At 49.3% G+C, this 23,012-nt stretch overlaps 1 protein-coding gene across 4 annotated transcripts in view; it reads left to right on the forward strand.

Moving 5' to 3' along the window:
• Positions 1-18,317, forward strand: part of TCF7 (transcription factor 7) — a 68,239-nt gene extending 49,922 nt beyond the window's left edge. For 2 of the 4 annotated variants that reach the window (XM_085591252.1, XM_085591253.1), the window contains exons 5-12: positions 2,914-3,004; positions 7,524-7,610; positions 9,283-9,393; positions 9,609-9,771; positions 9,974-10,081; positions 12,299-12,347; positions 13,860-13,932; positions 17,752-18,158. In XM_085591252.1, the coding sequence (XP_085447378.1) occupies positions 2,914-3,004; positions 7,524-7,610; positions 9,283-9,393; positions 9,609-9,771; positions 9,974-10,081; positions 12,299-12,347; positions 13,860-13,932; positions 17,752-18,022 (953 nt within the window). In that variant the 3' untranslated portion in view covers positions 18,023-18,158. Of the gene's footprint in view, positions 1-2,913; positions 3,005-7,523; positions 7,611-9,282; positions 9,394-9,608; positions 9,772-9,973; positions 10,082-12,298; positions 12,348-13,859; positions 13,933-17,751 lie in introns of all 4 variants that reach the window. The other 2 variants (XM_021549522.3, XM_021549523.3) reach the window with 1 other exon arrangement.
• The last annotated feature ends 4,695 nt before the right edge of the window (positions 18,318-23,012 follow it).

Consider the following 23,012-nt stretch of genomic DNA (forward strand, 5'->3'; position numbering starts at 1 on the left):
ACCTTTGGTCAGCTGGGACATTGCTTAGAAGGAGGAGGTTATTCGGTTTATTGGCAATGCTTTGTGATCTGGCCGTGAGCAGTCTGATACCAAAAGTGCCAGCCCTGCTGGTGGAGTGTGCTCAGTTCTCTGTACAAGCTGTCCTGCACCTTGAGACCACACCAAAGCCTGCACGGTAATGCACAAGAGTCAACCAGAAAATGGAAAGTAATATTTCCTTTGACTCATACCCAAACTGTTGTCAGGTTGTCATTTTGAGAAAATAAATGCTTGAAACAGGAAGTATTTTGACTAAACAGGATTGGTGTTCGATAGGTGACTGGATTGTGACATGTGTGTTCCCATAGCCACATGTTATGTGGTTGTCACCTGGTTTGGCTTTTTGTGTTCCTTTGTGAGCCCAGGCTGTGTCAATTGGCTCATGGGGCTACAGAGGAAAGTACAGTATGCTGATGTACTGTAAATACATGTATGTGTTGAGGAATTCACCCCAGTCCATCATTCCATCATTCTTAATGGCTTCCTGGCAAACTGAATGTAAAATCAAACGTTTCTCAACCTTACCTTAGTGCAGAACATCTGTTCAGATTACCCAGTTTTTTAAACAAATCTTGGCTTGATTTCATAGGAAAGCAAGCAAACTGACAGTTTTGTGTCAAATTGCATTCAGGAAAGAGGACAGTGTCCATCAGAGCCCAGAAGCCAGTGCCAAAACAGAGGCACAAAACCAACTGTTGTGATTTGGCAAAGGCCTCCACCCAGGAGTGATCCAAACTGTCCCAGAGGCATCAGCTTCACCAAGTTAACATCACTGATAAAGCAATGGGTTATTGAGGATGCTCTTGGCTGATTAATCCCTGAACCTGGAGGTCACAGTCTGGACTCATCAGGGATGCTGATGAGTAGGATTTAGGTCTGGTGTAAGGGATACCCAGGCACATCCTGGTTGTCTTCCAGGCAGCACACTGCTTATGCCATCAGAGCATAATAAACTCACTAGAAAAATGGAAAGAGTTAACAAAATGAACCTACTAAAAGCTCAGGTAAAGAGTTGAGTCTGAGAGAAAGTGAGCAGAAATGCAACCCAACACACCTTCCTCACGCTGCTTTTGCTGTACCTGGCAGAGCTCTGCGCCTCCAGGAGCTGTTCACCATGAGCTGCCTCCTGGGATTCACTGTCAGCCTGGGAAGCCTTAAGTGATACAAGAGCAGCTCACCCAAGGGCAGAGCTGGTTGTATCCCACTGTGGAGGCTACAGCTGGCACTGGAGCAGTCCCTGAGCATTCAGCTCTGCTGTGGGTCAGTCATTCTAGGACACTGTCCTTGGGCTGCCCACCTGCACCCTCAGTGCAGGCTCTGTCCAGTCTCCCCTTCCCATTTAGCCTGTAATTCTACAGACACAGCGAGTCTGTCTGTCCCAGAGACCCTCCTTGTGCTGTTCAAGGAAAGGTTCAGCCCATAATGCTCAGCTGGGTTTTGCCTTTGTGGTGCAGCTGTGATCACACATGCCCATGCCTCCTACACTGCTGGGGCAGTTTTCTCCCCTGCTCATCCTGGATGTGCCCCATCTCTGTTTTCATCACTGGAACAGCTCCCATTATCACTGGTGTAAGCGCTTGAGAGGCACTCTCATACTCATTCTCCCAGCAGCCCTTTAAAGTTTCTCACAGTAGCCCAAGGACACACAGACAAGGAAATACAAGCAGGAATTCTGAGTCAGTGGCTGGTGGCCCAACCACTGGGCCAGCAAGAATAACTTGTGCTCTGACTTACGCAACTGGTACTGTTGGGGGTGCAAATCTGAGGATGTTCCACCAGCTGCCTTGTGCAGGCCTGCTTTTGTTTGACCCTTCATGGGCCACTGAGTCCCACTTGAAGGAAATGTGTACTAGGTTATATATTCCTGTCAGGTTATATGTTTATTTTAGCTGACTCCTAATAAAATGCTTAGAACTGGTGGGTATCATTCCTAATTAATCAGGTATCATTCAAACACCCAGGAGAAGAATCCAGTTGCAACTGCTTGCAACTCATCACCAATTCAGTGCATGCATTTATCATCCAGGAGGGCCACTCGATAATCCCTGTTCCCAGTTTTTGTCTGAGGCTCCATAGCAGCCATCACTACACCAGGCTGCTACCAGAGCTCAGCCCCAGCACCCCTCCAGTCTCCCGGTGCAGGGGTCAGCTGGAGGCTGGTTCTGCCAGCAGCACCGTGGCTGTCTGAGTCCCACCCGCAGCCCCAGGCACACAGGATGTTTTCCAGCCCAGCCAGGAACCAGCAAGGCTGTGGCTGTGTCCCCTGGCCATGCTGCCCGTGCCAGCAGCTTTGAAGATCACACAGGGATTCCCCATGTGAAGGGTGGATTCCCAGCTGGCACCATACCCACCTCCATAGTTCCTTGGCACCCACAGAGCTGCAGAACAATTGTTTTGAACTCAAATTGCTTAAAATTAAGTTGGAAATTACTGCCTGCTGGAGCATCGCCACTGCCTGCTCACGGGAGGTCCTGCAGATGACTGATGGAGAGGGAGCACAGGAATGGCTTTGACCATCCACTGAGCACCTGAGTGGGCTCTCTGGGAAAGGCAGAGGGATGCCTGCAGTCAGCCAAATCCTTACCAAAGCACAGTGCTCCTTGGCCTCAGGGTGGCATGGAGCAGCTGTGATGCTTGTGCAAGAGCGAGATGTCTCCTCCACCCCCCGTTATGTTTGTGATTTTGCAGCAGTGTGGAGGACCCGCCACATCCCCACAGAGAGAACCACAGCAAACACCATCCTGCCTCTTGCAGGTGGCTATTTCATGTAGCTGTCCCCAAGTGCCCACGGATGAAGCAGCCAGGGGGGAGCGATCTGGGCCACCCAGGGAGTGCAGTGACACGTTTAACTCCTCTCCTTCTCCCTTCTTTCAGGAGTGCACCGTCCTTCCCAGACCTCAGACATCCCTGGTTTCTACCCCCTGCCCCCCGGAGGAGTGGGCCAGATCACGCCCTCGATGGGATGGTGAGTGAGGAGGGCTCGGCCCCAGCCCCAGCCCCGCTGGACAGGAGCTGGGGAAGGGTCCCTGGGCCAACCCAGCCACTGCTGCTGCTCTCCGTGACCCCACAGTGCCTTCCCCCAGCTCCTCCCCTCCTGCCTGCTGTGTGAAGAGGGAGGAGGATTTAGCTCCTCTTGGAGGTGGGAGCAGACCCATGGAGGGGCTGAAGGCTTCCTCCTGGCTGAGGCATCCCTGGAGAGGGGTTACCCCCTGCCCAATCCAAAACTGCCTCCTGCTTTACATCTGTCTGTGTGGATTAGGGAACCCGGAGAGAGCTTTCTACTCACCCCTCCTAATCACAGCAGAAGCCTCTTTTTGGAGTAGGAGGTAATTTTCTCCCTCACTGGACTTTTCAGCACAAACAGTGCTTTTCCCTTAGCACGCCACCAGCATGGAGTAATCCCGTGGGATGCTCCATCTGCCAGGCCACGGTGTTTCTTGGGATCTGACACACAGGGAAAAAGTACATCATGGCTGAGACCTGCCAGGAAGCAACCCTGGTACCCACAGCCTGGCCACAGCCTGGCCAGCTGGTACCACTGCCCCAGCAGGCATGGGAAGGGAGAGACCATGAGCTGGAGCTCTCCCCAAAATGTACCCCCTGCATGGGCCAGCCCTGCAGAGCATCCTGCAAAGCACAGCCTGTTGGCAAACCTGCCCCGGGGACACAAGTTAAAAATACACCAGTGTGTTCTCTATGGTCATTGCCACTGGCTTTTGTCCCCGTGACCATGAGCACACTGAGAGAGCTGCCATGTGGGCAACATCACTCCTCAGATTAATATTTAATCCCCGGTGATGATGTAGGGACATGGCAGAGGCTGGCAGGGAGACTGGTGGCTGCAGGTGGCAATTCAGGGTTGCTGGGATGAGGCAAGAGTGCAGGGCTGGTGATCACAGGGAGTGTGGCCAGATTCCCCCAGTGCCAGTGGATAGAACCCTGGCAAAGCCCAGCAGAGAGCTTCAGGTACAAGAACCTATTGCAGAGTGGGAAAGGGGAAGCTTCTTAAAGCACAAAGTAAAATGTTAGCTTTTGTTTTGTTTTGTTTTGTTTATGAATTTCATGTTCCAGATATTTAACCACAAGGAAACAGAGAATGAGGCCTTTGATACAGAGTCTGGCTTCAAAGAGATTACATTTTGCCTTCTGTGCTAAATCTGCTACTCTTGGTGATGATTTAACTCCTCATATGATGTGAGTCATCCTCAGGAAAAACAAGGACTGGGGTGACTGTGCTGTAACATGACAGAAACAGTTGGAGCAGGGAGAAAGGAGCTTGTTTGTCAAATGGAAGGTCCACTCCTGGGTTAGGATGATGCTCTTCAGACAGCCCTGGGCTCATGAAGGGAGGCATTGAGCATACAGACTGGCTTTTTATGGAGATTTTGTGGGGCAGTTGGTGGTGGAGAGAGCTTTCATGGCTGAGAGCTGCTCCAGCATCCATGGGGTTTGGCATCCTCCTGCAGCCTCAAGAGATGTCTTCATTAATGGCTAATAGAGCAGATATGGTAAAGCAATAAATGGCCTGACATGCAGACAGCAGCACCTCGAGGCACGTGTGTCTAATAGAGCTTTTGCTCATTCTTTTTCTTGCCCAAAATGTATGGAAGAGCCCCAAACCCATTTGTGGAGCGCCAGTCCTCAGCTGAGGCTCAGCACACTGCTGTGGGTGGGTGCAGAAGCACTGGAGCCTGGCAGGTTCTTGGCAGCAGCAGGGGCTGCGTGCCAGGGATGGGTGTGCTGGGGATGGTCATGCCAGGGCTGCATCCCAGAGAAGCTGTGGCTGCCCCATCCCTGGAAGTGTTCAAGGCCAGGTTGGATGGACCTTGAGCAACCTGGTCTAGAGAAAGGTGTCCCTGCCCATAAGAGGGTCCTGGAACTGGATGATCTTCAAGGTTCCTCCCAACCCAAACCATTACAGGATTCCATGGTTGTGCTGGTGCCACCAAGGAGCTGCCAGGCCAGGGCAGCCACACATGGGAAGCAATTTTTCCTCCACAAGCTGGCAGGCAGGAGCTGGGCACAAACTGGTTTTGTTCTCACTTGGTGCTTCAGGAGGAGGAGCTGCAATCACTGTCTCTGTAATTAAGCTGGGATGACAGTCAGATAAAAGCTTCCAAGAGTCCAGTCAAGTGAGTTTTGCTTATGGGAGCCTGGCAGTAAACATTAGGCAGGAACCTGCAAATCATGTCACTCACCTGTGCCCGGGGCCGAGCGCGGTGCTGCCAGGGCATCCTCTCCTCCAGAATCCCACAGCCTTTTCCTGAGCCACCCCCATCACCAGGAGATCCTCTGGAAACAGGCAGAGAGAGCTGGGGTTGTTCAGCTTGGAAGTTTCCAGGGAGGCCTCAGAGTCCTTTTCCATACCCAAAAAGACCTTATAAAAAGGAGGGAGAGGGACTTTTTCTATGGGCAGGTAGTGACAGGACAAGGGGGAACAGTTTTGGACTAAAAGAGGAAGGTTAGATAAGATGTTAGCAGAGGGTGGTGAGGCCCTGGCACAGATTGCCCAGAGACATTGCAGCAGCCCCATTCATGGTTATGGTCAGGTTGGACAGGGCTTGGAGCAGCTGGATTTAGTGAAAGGTGTCCCTGCCCATGGCAGGAGCTTGGAATGAGATGAGCTTTAAGGTCCTTTCCAACCCAGACCAGTAATTCCATTATAGGGGCTGTAATTGTGCACTCCCAACCATCAAGAATTGATTTTGCAGTTGCTTTAATTTTCATGTCAGAGGGACTTTGGATGAAGCTGCAAGTGCCTGACTCCATTCCTATCCCACTACCCTGGCCTCTGGAGTAACCCAGGTCGCTTCTGGATTCGCTCCAAGTGTTTTCTCGGCCCTGGGGCAGCCGCCTCCAACTTCAAAGGCTGTTTGAGTTTCCCGGTGTGCAGCAGCACTTGGCTGTTTGTTGGTGTGTTTATGCCCACCAACATCTGAGGGGTCTGAGAGGGCTTCTGCCTGCCATGGTGTAAACAGCCCTGGCTGCCTTTCCTGCAGACAGACCCTGCAGATTTCAGTCAAGCCAGGAGGATTCCAGACAGCAGCAGGAACAGGAGCCTCCTTCCTGCTCAGTGCAGCTCTGGGGCCTGGCTGCTGCCCCACTGGCATTATTCCTCTTCAGGGCAGAAACTTCTCTTTAGCCCTGAAAAATCCCAGGCATCCAGGAGTTTGAGTCCTTCACGGTGCACCACATTTAATGATAATGGACTTTTTGTGGATTTTTTTCGTCATTAGAGCTGAAAACAGCTGGTCCTGGGTTTAGGCACAGCTCTGTGCAGCCTGGCCAGAGGAATGTGAGTACCAGCCTGAATTCCAGCACCCCATTGTGCCCCATCCCTGGAAGTGTTCAAGGCTAGGTGGGATGGGGCTTGGAGGAACCTGGTCGAGTGGAAGATGTCCCTGCCCATGGCAGGGTGGGTTGGAGTAACATGAGCTTTAAGGTTCCTTCCAACCTAAACCATTCTGTGATTTTAAGGTCCCTCCCAGGCTAAACCATTCTGTAATTCTATCATCTGTGTTTCCATGTGCAGTTTTAGGCTAGAAGCACCTTTTGGCAGGTTTGCAGAACAATCCAAGGTATTTTTGAGCTATTTCCATATGAAAATGTGGGGGTTCCCTTGCTGGGAACAACAAGGAACTTCCTGCATAGTTATTTTACTATCTCAAAAATAATTTCCAGCCCCAGGTCTGATACATGTCTGGTCCCCAGTATGAAACAGCTTTCAAAAAGAATGCAGGACTGAGCTTTTGGCTTCTTTAAAAGTGATGGGAGTCCTTGAAAGGGTGTGCTGAGGAAATCAGAGCATTCCTGAAGCACAAAGGCAGGGTAGCTACCTTCTCTCCAGGCTCCAGGAGTCTCCTGTGACTGGGGCATCACAGCATCACAGAGCAGGTAAAGCTGGAGGTGACCTCAGCAGGTCCAATGTCCCTGCTCAAGCAGAGTTGTTCCAGAGCACATGGCACAGGATTGTGTCCAGACAGTCCTGGGATATCTCCAGTAAGAGAGGCTCCACACCCTCTCTGGATAACCAGTTCCAGTGCTTGGTCACTGAACAGTAAGGTAGTTTTCCTCATATTTATCCTCCTGGTGCAGCTTCTTACACATCACAGAGAGAAACTGAGTAGGCTTTAATTTTTTATTTTTTATCACATTGTGCTCTTTTGAGCAACTTCTTCTGTGCAATAGCAACATCTCCTGATTTTTCAGCACACTTCTGCACTTTGCATTGTTACCAGGTAGACTCAAAGCTGCAGTGTTAGTCAGTACCAGGGGCAGAAGGGGGTCAGAATTGGATCCAGCTTTTGTAGGAAGTCCCAGGTTGTCTCAAAATAACATCCAAAGCCCACACTGCCTCAGACCTCAGGGACACTGAGTGTCTGCCCAACCAGGGGCATCAGAGCTCCGAGTCCCTCTAGCAAAGGGAATTTAGGAAATACCACGCAGCTGTGGATACTTTATAGACTCTTTCTTCCTGATCCCAGGCAGAGCCAGTCTGTCTATCCGCTCCCGTCATGTGGATTTAGACAGCCGTACTCGTCAGCGCTTTCTGCTGGGGCTTCTTTCTCCAGGTGAGTATGAGCTGTGTCAGACAGGGCAGCTCAGCTGGTCGTGCAGCTTGCAGTTTGTGCAGCAGGAGCTTGCAGCAGACCACAGCCACCCAGGGACAGCCACGCACCCTCCCCAGGGCAGCCACGGGGAGAGAAGGAGCTTTTAGGCAGTGTCTGGTCCAAAGGGTGCTCAGGGGAATATTGAGGATGAAGGATGCACAACGGTTGGGTTTTATTCAGCAGTGCTCTAAAGAGTCAAAAACTCCAGCCTTCAGCTCAGCACTGGGAAAATGGGGTGGAATCCATTGCTCAGGACTTTGCTCTGTGTCACTAATCCTGAATGTGTCCCTGCTGCCACCACCGCTTTGCTCTGCAGAGATGGATCTGGTTCACTTGGTCATAGCTGTAAAAGCAGGACAGGAGGGGGCAGTGATTTGCTGCCCTCCCATCAGAACAAGTCATTTCTGTGAGACACAAACACAGCTTCTGCCTTCGGGTGAGCAAAATGCATCCCTGTGGATGGGAATCACTGGGCCCAGCTCTTCCAGGCGTGCTGCTGGGAAAAGCCCTCCCAGCTCCATAGGGATGCCAGGGCCACACTAGCTTTTGCTTCTGCTTCATGTCGTCCTGAAGAGCTGTTAGTGGAGATTTCCCACAGGAAAACCATGCAAACCCTTGCTCAGGCGAGCCCTCAGCCACACAGAAACCTGGATCCATGCAACGCTCGATCCATACAACACTTGATCCATGCATCCCTTGATTGATGGAGCCTCTTAGCCTTGCAGAAGAGGGGAGGGAGTGCTGCCAGCCCTCCTTTCTTGCAAGGTATCACCCATGCACAGCTTCCAAAGTGAAGGCAAGAGGAGCTAACGGTTCCCTGTGGAGCCCCAGCAGCCTCCCCGAGCTCCTGCCTGCAGGATTTTGGGGCGGATTTTGCAACACTGCTGCAGCCGAGAAAGTACACCTGGTCAGATAAGGATCAGACTGTGCTGGTGGATTAAATTAAACAGCTTTTCTTTTCGTGCCAGCATATCTAATGAACAGTTCATCTCCCATGGGCAATTCTGCCATCTCAAGCTGCAGTCTTAAAGTGGCAAGCTTGGCAAAGCTGACTTTGCTGGCTTTGTCCTCCAAAACTCCGGAGAGGGCTAATGAAGCCTGAGAGCTAATGAGACCTCTTGTGATCTCAGCCCATGTTGTGGAGAGCATTGCTTAGGCAAGGTGCACCTCCTAGAGTTGCAGTAGGGTTCATGTTCAGACTTAGTCTGTTAAAAGAAAGGTGCGGGGTGGTCCTAATCTCTCCCATCCAAACCTCAGGTTGAGTTTGTTGTTCCTTTCTGCAGTGCTAATGAGATACTGCACCAACAGGGATGCGAGCAGCTGAAACTGCTGGGTGAAAGCACCCTTGATCTCGGCCAGGCTGGCTCCTGCTGCAGGCGGGTTCTCTCGCTATGGCACCGAATCCTTCCCATCCATGTGCCCAGGGCTTGACCAGCCGTGCCACAAGGGTGACCCAGGGGTGGTGGGCACTGCCTGCCCCCGCCAGCCTGGCAGCGCCGCGTGCTTTCCGTGTCCTGGCTTCCCGTCTGCTTCGCCCGTCAGAGCGCTCCGAGGGAGCCGCCCCGGCTGCCGGCCCCGCCGTGCCCGGCCTGGCGCTGCCCTCCCGGCGCGGCTCACCCGCTCTCCCTTGCAGGTTCACTCACCCGCTGATGCTGGGCTCCGGCATGCACACCACCGGCATCCCGCACCCCGCCATCGTGCCCCACTCCGGCAAGCAAGAGATGGAGCACTACGACCGAAACATGTGAGTGGGAAGTGCTGGCTCAGCAGTGCCAGCACCTCAACACCCATTTCATTTGTCACTCTCAGTGCTCAAATGGGGGCAGGATGGATGAACGCTGAGCCGTGCATCTGAGGAGCAAATCTCGGGCCCCCTACCTGCTCGTGCCGTTGGGCTGTTTTGGGGTTGAGTGTTCTGCTGGCTCTGATGCTGACAGCCCCTCCTTTTGTCCCACCAAGGAAACCTCAACCAGAACCAAAGAGAGAGAAGGAAGCCAAGAAGCCCACTATTAAGAAGCCCCTGAACGCTTTCATGTTGTATATGAAAGAGATGCGGGCGAAAGTCATCGCCGAGTGCACCCTGAAAGAGAGTGCTGCCATCAACCAGATCTTGGGAAGGAGGGTAAGAGCTCACGGGGCCCAGTGTCATCACCTAATGCCACATCCCTGTCCCTTACAGCTGCTATTAAGGACATTACAAGCATCAGCTTCAAATCCGGATGCTCTTATCCCATGGCTGGATATGTCCTGGGGTGGGGTGGCCGTGGTGGGCTGGGCTGGGAGGGGACAGCAGGGCCGTGCTTCACTGCTCTTTGTCCTTGCAGTGGCACGCACTGTCCCGAGAGGAACAGGCCAAGTACTACGAACTGGCTCGCAAGGAACGGCAGCTCCACATGCAGCTCTACCCCGGCTGGTCTGCCAGAGACAACTACGTGAGTGCCACTGTGCTCAGGCCCCCACCCTATGGCATGGCTCAGAATGGCCTGGGGGGGGCTGGCTGGTGTTGACCAACACCTGGTCCTGGAAATGCCATTCCTGGCAGCACAAGAGCCATAGAAATTCACATTTCAGCAGTATTTTGAACACTCTCTTGGCTTATTGCCTGGCTAAAGGATGAATGATACAGCCCCCAGCAATCACAAGCATTTATTTGCTTATTGTCCAAGCAAATACAAATAGAAAGGAAGAGAAGCTTTTGAGTGCTGTGGATGTATTTCTGGGAATGTCATTTTATGGAAACAAATGGCTCTGTGCATCTTGGACAGCAGCTGAGGTATCTGTGAGGGTGGGGAGGCCCTGGCACAGGCTGCCCAGAGAAGCTGTGGATGCCCCATCCCTGGAAGTGTCCATGGCCAAGTTGGACAGGGATTGGAGCAACCAGGTCTACTGAAAAGTGTCCCTGCTCATGTCAGGGGGTTGGACTAAACACCCCCCCAAAAACAGAGGGCAGAGATGGTGCAGAAAGCAGAGCTGACAGGAAGCCCCCAGCCCACACTTTGATGGGCACACGTCTGGAGGGCATCAGCATTGCTGGCACCATTTTCCTCCAAGGCCAAGCACATCCTCCATGGAAATCCCAGTCCTCTATCATTTTCATCTGGTTCCTTGGGGAACCAAGGGCTGGTTCCTTTCTCCAGAAGATAGATGGTGGGCTCCAAAGTGCATATTGGTCCCCCCAGCACTGTGAACCAGCTGGTTTGGGTGTTGTGGTTGTTGGAAGAGATGCTTTTCTCTCCGAATTTGAGCGGGGATGAGGAGGAGGAATGTAGGTCACTTGTGCAGCACGTGATGCAGATATCAGGCAGGAAATACAGTTGCACCCCCACTGAAGGAAAAGCTTACCACAGCTCAGAGCTTTCCACCTTCACTCAAACCACAAGAAGTCATATAAAAAGTCACAGGTCAAAGGCAGCCCTGGGAGCTGCCTGTGCCACACAGCAAGATTTGCTTCCGTGCCCTCATTAATCAGCTCATTAGGGGACAAGGGGAGGTGCTGCATCTTGTGAATCAGAGAGGCAGTTTGGGGATAAGACTTTTTTATTAGTGAAAGAAGAAAGAGAGATGGGTCCAGAACTGCAAAAGCACCAAAATAGATTACTATTACTTTAAAATAAATTTCTGTGGATTTCCTAAAACTTTCTTTCCCATTTGGAATCAGGGAATATCAAGAACCAGTTTCAGTTTTGGTATAAGGTGCCATATTAAAGCATGTTTTGGAAATAGGGAAGCTTCTAAAATAGACCAAGTGCTTTTTAGAAACATAAGGAGGAATAAGAATATAACAGGAGCATCAGCTATTGATCGTACTCTCTCCATTGCATGCAGCAAATATTGTTTAATTCTTTTACTCTGATTAGATTTATTCATTAAATTATCAGTTCGTTAATTAAAGCAATAATGGGTGGGATCCCCTGGTGAGATACATCAGAGTGGGCTGAGGAGTTCTGGTGGGAGCTGGCAGAGGTGCTGAGCAGTGCAGGCACAGGCATAGCCTTATTACAGCTGGTTTGCATCCACTAACATTTTCCCTCACACTTTCTGACACAGCCTGCACCATAAATCTGGGTCTTAACTGCATTTGCAGCACAGCCCTGGACTCATGAGCCAGAGCATGGAGCAGTGTGTTGGGAAGAAACTGGAGCAGATGTCAGGGTAGGGGTGGGGACATGGCTGCCATCACCTCTCGAGTTTATTGCAGTTTCTAAATATGCAAAAATATCATGCAAAGTGCTGAGCCAAAATTCCTGTGGTGCTGGATCCAGGGGTATTGGAGATGAGGGTTAATCCCTGAGAAAAGGCACAAGCCCAGAATGAACTCATGCTGTGCAGAAGCCATAGCAAGTGCACAAAAACACATTTGAGTTTCACTTAGTTGAAACCCAACTCCTAAGAAGTTCCTTCTTAGGAGAGTTGGAATGGGAAGAGGGGAAAGAAAAGGGACACCCTCATAGATAAACCTGAGTAGTCCCTTTGCAGCCTTTTCCAGTTCATCTCCTCCTGGATGGGCTGAGCCATCAGCACTGTGGCTCTTACGGGATCTTACCTGGGAGGCAGCAGCCATCCCCAGCAGCCAGTCCAGCCCCAAAAACCCTGCACAGCTCCCTCGGTTTTCTGGAGCACAGGTAACAGCCTTTCCTTTGATCTCCTAGGGGAAAAAGAAGAGACGAACACGGGAAAAGCAGCAAGATTCCAGCTCGGGTAAGTGCCTGCAGCCTGGCAGCTGTTCCTGCTTTCCTGCTCAGATGGGAGAATCCAAAGCAGTTCTTGTGTTTTACCATGTTTGCTTTTATTCTCCAGAGCTTAACTACAGAAATACCCATTCATTATTTTTTTCAGCCATGGAAAATTAACATTTCTGTGACTTTTTAATAGACGTGTTTGATTTAGAACATGGGTAGTGTGTGAAAACTGAAAAGATTGGATTTTGGAAAATGTATAATAACTTCATACAAACTATCACTAAACTTTGTCTATTGAAAACATCCAAGGTGAATGTCCCCATCAGACCTACAGATTATATTAACTAAAGAAAACTCCTCTCAAATGCATCCATATTGTGTGTGGGATGAAATGTAGTGGCAGGACTGCAGGTCTTTCAGGGGACTACTCCAACTTTGGTTGGCATTTCAAAGTAATGTACGGTTGAAGCAAAGTCATACCAAACCCCACCTCCCTGTACCACCCTGCCCATTAGAAAAGGCCTTTTTGTCAGATTTCAGCTGGTCACAGACACATTCCCATTATTCAAGGCTATTCATGTGCCAACTTCTGAAGTACTTCTGCCACATTAGGAATAAATATTACCTGTACCAATAAATATTAGTTTAAAAGGGAATCATTATCAAGAGATGTGTTCCAGTAATACCTTCAGTTTAATTAACACTGCTGATCTCATTCAGTGCCGAGTCTGATAAGAAGAATACAAGCTTTTAGGCGTTTATGTGGAATGCACTGTATATTTCTATATATCCATATATATGTCTTGTCTGTGTGATACAAAAAATTATAATTTTGCCTGTTACAGATTGAAAACCAACTACTGGTTGTACACAACGAGACATTGCTCGTGGTTGAAAGAGAGAGGCTGAATCCAGCACAGAAATGTGCTGTTGCAATCTCATTCACGACAGCAGAGAAAAACACTATGTTCACCCTAATGACTCCTGTAATTACACAGTAAAACAGCAACGTTTTGGGAAAGGCGGTGGAGAGCAGCTTTTCCATTAAAACTGGAAGGGGTGTGATGGGGGGCAGAGTGGAATACCTGGGCCTAGGTCTCCTTGGTGCTAACTCTGCTTTCAGCCTGCTTCTGCAACGTTTCCTCCTCTCTTCTCCGTGTGCAGACACTGCTGGAAAGGCAGGGAGCCAGGAAGGGTGCAGATACAGGAGTCAGGCATCGCCTCGGGATTTGGCAGCTTCTCCAGACTTAAGAAATTTGAAGAGCTGTGAATTTCCCCGTAATTGCCCACATTTCTCAAAGCTGTTTCCCAAACCACCTCCAGCTGCCGGCAGTGATCACTGATATTTGCCTAACGATCACTTTTTTCCAGGTGGTGCCAGCGCCATTCTGTAGCAGCAAATAATGGGATTGTAGTCTGTTAGTCGTGTGTCGAAGTGGCTAAAATGATGTTGCCTCTTTTCTTCCTCGTGCTCCTCTCCTCTTTGTGCCTCTGCCTTGCCCATTCTCGCCGCGCATGCTTCTGTGTTCAGATCCTGCCTCTCCTAAGAAATGCAGAGCTCGCTTTGGCCTCAACCAACAAACGGACTGGTGCGGCCCGTGCAGGTGTGTATCGGCATCTCCTCGCTGCTGGGTGCTCCTGGGACAGGGGGTTCAGCTCCAGGTGTCCTCCTGCAGCCATCCAGGTGTCCTGCAGCCATCCCGGCATCCAGGCAGGGATGGAATGTGCTCTGGGCATCCTCAGTTTTCTCAGCTGCAAGGGACAGGCTGTACTCTGGGGTTTTTAGCCCTTCTGGGGCACTGTTGGTTTAGTGCTGTACATATTCTTCAGCTGACAGACTTGCCTGGTCTTAAAAGTTTACTTCCAGGATGGAGACCTCTGTGACTCTTACATGAGGCTTTTTTTCCTCCATTAGTACTTTCCAATCACATTAGAGGCACCCTAGGGCCAGCAAGTGAGAATTTAATGGGGTTTTTTTCCTACTTACACTGGGCTAACCATGTGTTTCAAGATCCAGCTCTTCCTGAGCCTGAAATTTTGCATTACCTGCCATGGGTGGGTTGGGACAGCCTCAAGCAGCAAAACAGAGCAGTGCTGTGCTCCTCAGGCTCCCAAAGATGGATTTGGTCAAGAAATAGTAAAGTTCACTTCAACCAAGTGCTGCTGGGCTCAGGGGGCTGCAAAGGCAGCCAGGCAGAGAAAGCTCCTGGGAGCTTCTGGATCAAGGTGCCAGAGCACAGAGAGACTCCAGCTTAGACAGACATCTATAATTTGCAGTTTTACACCAATGCACAAGGGAAAAGGTGGAAGTAAAGTACTGCTTGATGTGTTCCCTTCAGCTTGAAGTGACTGAAATCATTTAATCGAACCAAGTCTGACCCATACCTTGCTGCACCCCAAGCTCCAGTCCCTGTGGCTGAGCCTCATGTGAGTTCCACTCCTGCACCTCAGCGTGCCACAACAGCAGAGCTCCCTGTTTGCCTTTTTTTCCATGGGTAGTATCATCAAGCACCATTTTTTATAGATTAAGAACGCAGACAGAGCTCCCTTACTGTCTGGTTAATACTTGAACGTCCAGAGGGGGCTGCTGGAGTGCCCCCTGTGCTGTGCTGCCAGGCCAAGTGCCCTGCTCTTCCATGGACACTTCTTCTACCTTCCCTCTGCCTCCATTCCAGCTCTGAACTCAGCTTCTCTGCACGGCTTCCTGATTAACACAGGCTGCAGGAGTGCCCTTGGCATGCTCTCCCTGTGTTCCCCGTGTAACCAAGCCCTGGTCAGCCAGAGCTGCTCTGCAATTCTCTACTAACGCGCTGCTGCCACTCAGGGGCTCCTGCCCAGCGTGCTCTGCTCACCTGCGGAGAACAACTTCCCCTGGAGGATTTTCAATCCACAGGAGAGGTTAACTGGTTAAGATTGGGTGTTCCTGCTCTAGAGCTTTCACACTCCTTCCCCATACCCTGGACAAACATTCCAGGGTGCTGTAGATTCCAAAGAGAGAGGGATAAGTTCCCTTAGAGAGGGATAAACACCTTTAGCTGTGTAACATCCACCTCAGCAGAACCATTATCAGCAGTCTGTAGTATCACATCTGCATTTTTCCCCGTGTTACTTTAAATCAAATGAATCAATGGGCACATTGCTGTAGTCCTAAACTGGTCATTGCAACTCTATACTGCAGCTACTCCCTAGATGTCTCTGGGAAACACAGCTCTTCCTCGGGCTTGTCTCTGGGGAATCGCTACCCATGGAAAACACCCTCGAGTTAAATACTCAGTTCAGCTGAGCTGTGTTTCCTATTGCATTAATTGGGTCAGCACGGCTATCGATGGCACTGACAGCAGTAATAGCACTGCTCTTGTTCACATCCAGTGCAAGCCATGTTTAATACTGGACTAGTTAATACACATTCTCACAGTGTCTGGTTTTTCATTAGGAAGATCAAAGAAAGGTGTGTGCCCGCATTAGCGAGTTCTGCATTTGATCAGTTTTCCTCATCTGAGACAGCCGAGGCAGGGAGCTGGGTGGGAAATGTTCCTTTACCTGTTCTAGCTGTAAAGGCTCCAGCAGAGGAATTGTCCCTTAAATACTGTTGAGGTGACACCTTGAGAGCTCTTTTGTTTGAGGATCTATACTGAAGTACTCAAGGACCCAAGGCAGGTGACATGAGGGATCTGTCACACGGAGAGAAGGAAAAGCAGCTCAACAAACAGTGAAGACAAGGTAGTGTGAGGGACTGACTCTGGACAGCCAGATTAAAACAATCTGGATGTACAAGGGACACCTGGAACTCAGGATAAATACTCAAAATAATTGTCACAGGACATGAAGGAATCATGGCCAAACCCAGCTACACCAAGAATTATGTGTTACTTGTATATTTGATACTCCCAAATCATAACATATAAACATGTGGGTAACCTGAGTGTTTCTTCCAGGAGGGATTAAAGAAGGCTGGTCCCTGTTCCATAAGGCAGGTGCTGCTGCCTTAGGGACCTTCCTAGTCCCAGCAGATTTCTTGGTGGAAGAGCAGGGCTGGGGAGGAGAGCTGCCCCTGATGGGTACAGTCCTGTAAAAACCCCTTTGGGTCAGTAAAGCCTTCCCCAGCTGATGAGCTCTATCACACTCCACAGAATGGAAGCAAGGAACTGAGTCTGTCAGCACTGCAGGACCATTCTGCCAATCTCTCTCCCTAGTGTCTGCCCACCTTGCATTTTGTACCTGTACTCCACTTCCCAAGGGAGAGGTCACATCCCAAGGGGAGGTCACAGCAAGCACTTCTTCTCCAGGAACCCCATGGGCTGAAGTGTGATTGGTACCTCTGTCAGGGCTGATTTTCCTTTAGCTCAGGGGGCAGGTGAAAGGTGATCTGCCCTCCAAGGAGCAACAAGTCCTCTGAAGGCCTCAGGACTGTTCCGATTTTCAAAGCAGGACCTCAGACACCCTCAGACCATCTCCCTCCACCTTTCCTTCCCTTTTCCTGAATAGTTGCTGAGCACATTTCTGTTCAGCTGTATCACTGAGTTGTCCTTGGAGGTGGGAATGAATGGGAAGTACACTCAGATTCAGAGATTACTCAGAGCAGAAGAGAAGAGCTGAGACCTAAAGCCAGGTTGGATGGTCCTTGGAGCAACCTCTGGTCTAGCGGAAGGTGTCCCTGCCCATGACAGGGAGGTTAAAACAGGAGGAGCATTAAGGTCCCTTCCAACCCGAACCAGTCCTTGCTTCTAAGTAGAGGATACTGTGCACAAGGCTAGGAAAGTGCTGGGAAATAAACTCTTGGAACCTTCAGATTTTGGGATGAGGAAAGCCGAGACTGGTGTGAAGGGCAGCGTCCCAGCAGAGCACAACCTGGGGCTGCTAAGCACAGTGGTGCTGATGTGCCTTGTGACACCAGCACACACGACTGTCCCATGGCCCTGCATGGGCTGTGGCAGCTGGGGAGGGAATGCTTTAGTCCTGAACTTGTGAGAGCCAGGTACCCACACAGAATTCAAGCAATTGGGGTAGTGCCTGGTGAGGAATGACCTCATGGGTTGGATTTTTATTATTATTTTGAATTGTTTTTAATATTTGGGGTGTTTATTATTATTTACATTATTATTTTTAAATTGTATTGTTTCACTTTTTTATTATTATTTTAATTTGATGGCTTCGATAATTATTAATATGGGGGAGGGGGTCTTTTTTTCTTTTTTTTTTTTCATGTTGATGTTTACTCTGTTCCATTCCCCCCTCCTCCTCCTCCTCCTCCTCCTCCGCCCGCAGCCCCTTCCCGCGGCCCCGCTCCCGGCCCGCCGGCGCCGCCTGGCGGTGTCCCCGCAGCGCTGCAGCGCCGCCGCCATCCCGGCCCCGGGGGGAGAAGGGGCCGGCGGACCCGCCGGGACCCTCCCGGTACTCACAGAGACCTCTCTCTGCTGTTCCAGGAGGAAAAAGAAGTGCATTCGGTACCTACAAGGAGAAGGACGCTGTGCCAGCCCAGTTTCTTCCGATGGAAGTGCTATAGACTCCCCTCCATCCCCACCGGACGCACTCCGATGCATCCCCTCCGCCTTCCCGTCAGAGCAGCTCGCAGCCCCCGCCGACCCCGCGCACCGCGACCAGCCCGACCCCTGCCCCGTGTCCGCGCAGCTCCCGCCCGCCGCCCGCCGCTCCCCGGCGCCCCCCGCCTACAGCCGCGCCTCCTCGGGGACATAGTCCCGCGCCAGCCGCTGGCCACGCCGGGCACTCCGCTCGCCCGCCTGGTTCCGCTGCCCCCGGACGAGGACCAGAGGCCCAGCCAAATCCCCATCGCACTGTAAAACATGCAGTTTGGCCACAGGATGACTTAAGGATGATGGAAAACTCACTTGGTTGGGTTGTTTGGTTTTTTTTTTTTTTTTGGAGGGGAGGGGTGATAAAGATAGAAAAGCAATTTCAAAAAAAAAAGGTAAAAAATAAGTACTTGCCAAAATTTAAAGTGCTGATGAGTAAACAAGCCTTTTGTCCCTGCCCTGTGATGCTTTTTTGTTTGTTTTGGGTTTTGTTTTGGTTTCTTTTTTACTGCATTATCTCAAAGTGTGGCAGAGAGCAGATCCAAATCCCCAGCTTGCTGCTGTAGGTGGTAGGTGCTGTCAGTCTAACCCCGGCTTCCACTCCCTGCCCTCCGGAGCTGCTTGAAAGCGTAGTCACTCACAGATCTCCCATAGCCGTTCCACCAAGGAGCGGGAAAAGCTGGAATAGGAGAATTTTTTAAAAGCCCATATGTCTGAAAAGGAAACGAAGCAATGCTGGCGTTCTGATCTTACCAGGTAAAAGAGAAGTTGAATATTTAAACCGTTGAGATGAATTTTTTTAACTTATTGTTTGAGGAGGATGTTTGCAGGTAACAGGTGTCTGTGCAGACAGTCCCATTGCACGGTTGTACAAGGCAGAGGAAAAGGGAGCCGGGCAAAGAGCACGGACCGGCTGCTGGAAGGGCTGATGGCTGCTCAGGGCATTGCTCAGGTGCAGGGTCTGCCCTGCTGTTAGCAATTGTCCTCTGCAGATGTGGATGGTCAGAAATCCCACCAGACACACTGGCCAAAGCCTCAGAAATCGCTCCATTGCTTTTGTAGGCTCTGATCCAGCTCTGCACCTCCACAGCAGCGAGCAGGGCAGGCCATGTCGGGAGCCAGCAGCCCTGGCACGCTGGCCAGTGGCCCAGGATCACACAGCTCAGGGCAGAGGATCATGCTGGCCAGTGGCCCAGGATCACACAGCTCAGGGCAGAGGATCACACTGGCCAGTGGCCCAGGATCACACTAGCCCAGGGCAGAGGATCACGCTGGCCAGTGGCCCAGGATCACACTAGCTCAGGGCAGAGGATCACGCTGGCCAGTGGCCCAGGATCACACTAGCCCAGGGCACAGGACCACGCTGGCCAGCAGGTCCCTCGGGGGCAGTGGCAGCAGAGCAGCACTCACTGCCCTGCTCTGTCACATCTGTCTGTACATACCCTCGGCGAGATAAGAACCCTCTTTTTCATGATTCAGTAGAAATTTTTAAAAAACCTTATTCTAGCTTTTTCTAAAAGATTCTCCCTCCACCCCAATGACAATGCCAAACGTTAATGTATTCTCTCCAGCTTTAAAATGTTTACCAGTTTCTGGTTTTGTATTTATATTTTGATTGATAAACAAAAAACACTGTGGATGGATTATGATCTCAATGAACTGATGTAAATCCCAAATAATTCCAAGTTCTGGATTTACTTCAGGTTTACAGTCTTCTCAGAGACCACAGTCTAGTCCAGTGCAGACTTTTTTTCCTGTTTGAAAGAAATCTATTCCAGACTGCTGAAGAGAAAAATGACACCACACAGAGGTAGAAGGGGCACTATTTTTATCCTACTTGATAGATGGGTTTTGGAGTACTGAATACAAATCATGTAGTAATATTATTGTAGAACTGCAAGAAATTTAAGATGACCTTTATAATGTACAAACTATTTTTATATTTTTTTCTTAATGCAAAAACACAAACCATAATTTTTTACATTGGGTTAAACGTAACTTTTTAACCAAGTTTATGCCTCAAGGATTTAAAAATTTAAAAAAAAAAAAAAAAGCCAAACCTAACTAGTCTGTAGAGCAGCTTTGGGTTTAGTCCCTTTATTAAGATAGTTTTGCTTCTAGTGTAGATGTTTTATTTCTGGTTTTAGTTTTGAAAATCTAAAACTATTTCTTTATTCCTCTCCTGTATAAATGTAACTTCAGAAGCACTGACAGAAAGCTATGTGCACAAACCTGACAAGTTTGCAAAGAGTCATTGTGAAGTCTGAATTATTTTAACCCTTGGAGAAGTAGCATTACCTGATCCAATGCCAACTGTACACTGTTGTACTGACTGCACTCAGAGGGTTAATTACATAGCACTAGATCAATATGCAATCTGCTCATTTTAAATTATTTTATTAGCAAGCTTAGTCAACAGCATGTTCCGGTGTTGAACAGAGGGACTCAGTAGACTTGCCAGACTTGATGCAGTCTCTTTAATAATTTGATTTTCAAACAAACAAAAAAATACAGTTTTAAAAATGGCTGTGTCTCAGCTCATCATTTGTCACTCTGAGACCCTCTGCTGTGAGGTGCTGTGTCACCTACAGGAAACACCACAGATGACAGACCAGCCACCATAGCCTGGTGTACCCCATACTGGGTGTAAGGCTGGTGTAACTCAACACCTGACTGCTATTGTGTGGTGGGATGACAGATGGAACTTAGCAGCAAAGCAAAGGCAGGTAAAAAAGAAAAAGCAGATGTGCCTTAAGTAACACCAGGCGAAGTCCTGATCAGTATTAAACTGGCCGAGGCACCCAGACCAGCCCTCATTCATTTCAGACCCTGGGACTTTCACCTGCTTATTTCAAGGCTCCTCTGACCCCTCCATGTCCCTGCCTCGACCAGGAAAAGGCTCATCTGCATTACAGCCTCCTCTCACCATTGTTATTCCAACTGACTCCTGCAAAAGCTCCTTAGTGGCACCTACCACCCCCTCCCCGGGAGCCCTTCCCTGTGCCCTCGGGGCACAGGAGCATTTTCAGAGCCTCAGAGCTGGAGCAGTCACACCCACAGCATTGTCTGCGTGTGCTCAGCTCTGCACATACAGGCCAGACCTTACCCTGTGCTTCCAGCTACTGCAGGATAAACTCAGAATACCCACTTGTGATACACTGCACTCAGTTTATACTGGGCTAACTGAGAAAATATTATTTTTATTCCAAAACACAGAAAAGATACTGCTTGGCTGCCCCTTTCCAAGACAAAACAGCATGACTGACTTCTGTTCCGGGGCCCCACAGCTGATAACCAATGCCAAAACAAAGTTATTAATACCAAAAAAAGTGTCTTTCAAACTGCCATATGAAGTGTTGCTATTTTGTGTTAATACGATTTTTTGTGTTAATACTCTTTTAAAGGAAGACTTTGCCCTGAAGTTTTTATCTCAACAATTTTTTTGAAGTTATTTTACAGCAGTTTTAACTCTTCCTGAAATACATATTTGAATTCCTGGAATCAGTCTGAACATAGAAGTAATGGAAGTACCACTTCATTAAAACAAGTAAAACCACTGTATGTATGTAGCAGGGATAAATGTTTTGCAGCTGTACCTTAATTTGTCCAATGACTATCCATCATTTGTTATAATTTTTTTACTTCACTGAGTTTGTATTTTTTGGCTTTTATGTTCAAAGTATGTTTATAGCTTTATAAATAAAGTAATTGCCAGACTGGCTGTTCAAAAGAGGCCACTGGAAGTTAAAATGCTATCAAACTCTCAAGTAACTATTTCTTAGCATTCAAGATGATTCCTTGCTTTTGTTTTTTCCCTTCAGTATTTGTATGTTTGAATAGTTTTTAGAATAACTGCCAATAACCTTCAATGGTTAAGACTGAAATACTAAGCCAAGGGTACAAAGAAAACCCTTTTTTCCTACAATTCCTACTGCCACCCAGCCTTGCCTCTCCCTACCCCCACACTCAATCTCTTTATCCATGAGAAGCCTGATCCCGGATCATGCACTAACTTCAAAAACAAAACAAAACAAAACAGTTAGGAAAAAAAACCCCAGCTTTAATACAAGTTAAACAGCAACAGAAAGTTTAAGAGTGGGAAATCAGTCTCTCCTGCTTTCTGGAATTTCAGAGTACACAGCCAGTGCCTGTTGGAGCAACAAGGAGCAGGCAGGTTCAGCTGAAGCATGGAGCACAGGCAGCAGCCACATAACAGCCCAAATGCTCAGCACCTCCCCAGTGTCTTTCTCTACAGCTGAGCACTAGTATTACTGGAGTGGGTAAGACAACTGAGAGCTTCAAAAAACCAGTCTTCCTGCTGACATCCCTGCCAGGCAGCTACAGAATTTGAATCTGGCTGAAGTCTTAGTCACTACTGCAGGGGAATTTCAATTAGAGAAAGTAAGTTGTATGCAATCCTAACTACCAAGACTAGTGAGAGTATTACAAATCTGCCAAAGCTACACAATGCCTTGAGCACACAGACCAGCCCTCCCCTACACCTGCACACGTCCCTCAGTGCCAACAGCCAAGTGTCACAAACTGGGGCTTCAGCACAGGCTCCAGTACTGCACATCTGACCAGCACAGCTCAGGCTTTGGGCCAGCTGCTCTCACAACTACCAAGTTTTAACCCAGGAGTGGATGTGCAGGCACAGCACAGTTGGAGCAGTGCAATGAGGAAGATAAACTGTGTCTTTGTCTCTCCCTCACCCTGAAGCAGTATGAGGCATCGTGCGAGGCAGTGGCTGCTGACAAACATTGACACTGGGCTCATGACAAGCACCCAAAGGAATTTACACAGGCTGCTGCCAGCAAACAATTACAGCAGGCTTCTGAATATTAACTACAAACATAGCCACAGAAAGGACATCACATTTTCCTCTAGTAGCACTCAAACTGAGGTGCATTGTTTGCAATACAGGCTGCTGGAAAGGCTTCAGCATGTCCAAGTGTAGCAGTGGAGTATTTTGTGCCCACTGACAATGTCTAACACACCCAATATAATGCACACCAGCATAAAGGCATGCCTCAACCTCCTGAGAAACCAGATGTGAGGAGCAGTTGGTAAGCCATCAAAAAAACATCACTCAACTTTATTTCAAAGTTGCCCACTGTGTCTGACTAGTACCCTGCATTAGTAATTTTAAAAAA

Source organism: Lonchura striata, chromosome 13 (genome assembly GCF_050655825.1).
Source record: "Lonchura striata isolate lonStrDom1 chromosome 13, ASM5065582v1, whole genome shotgun sequence".
NCBI classification, from domain to species: domain Eukaryota; kingdom Metazoa; phylum Chordata; class Aves; order Passeriformes; family Estrildidae; genus Lonchura; species Lonchura striata.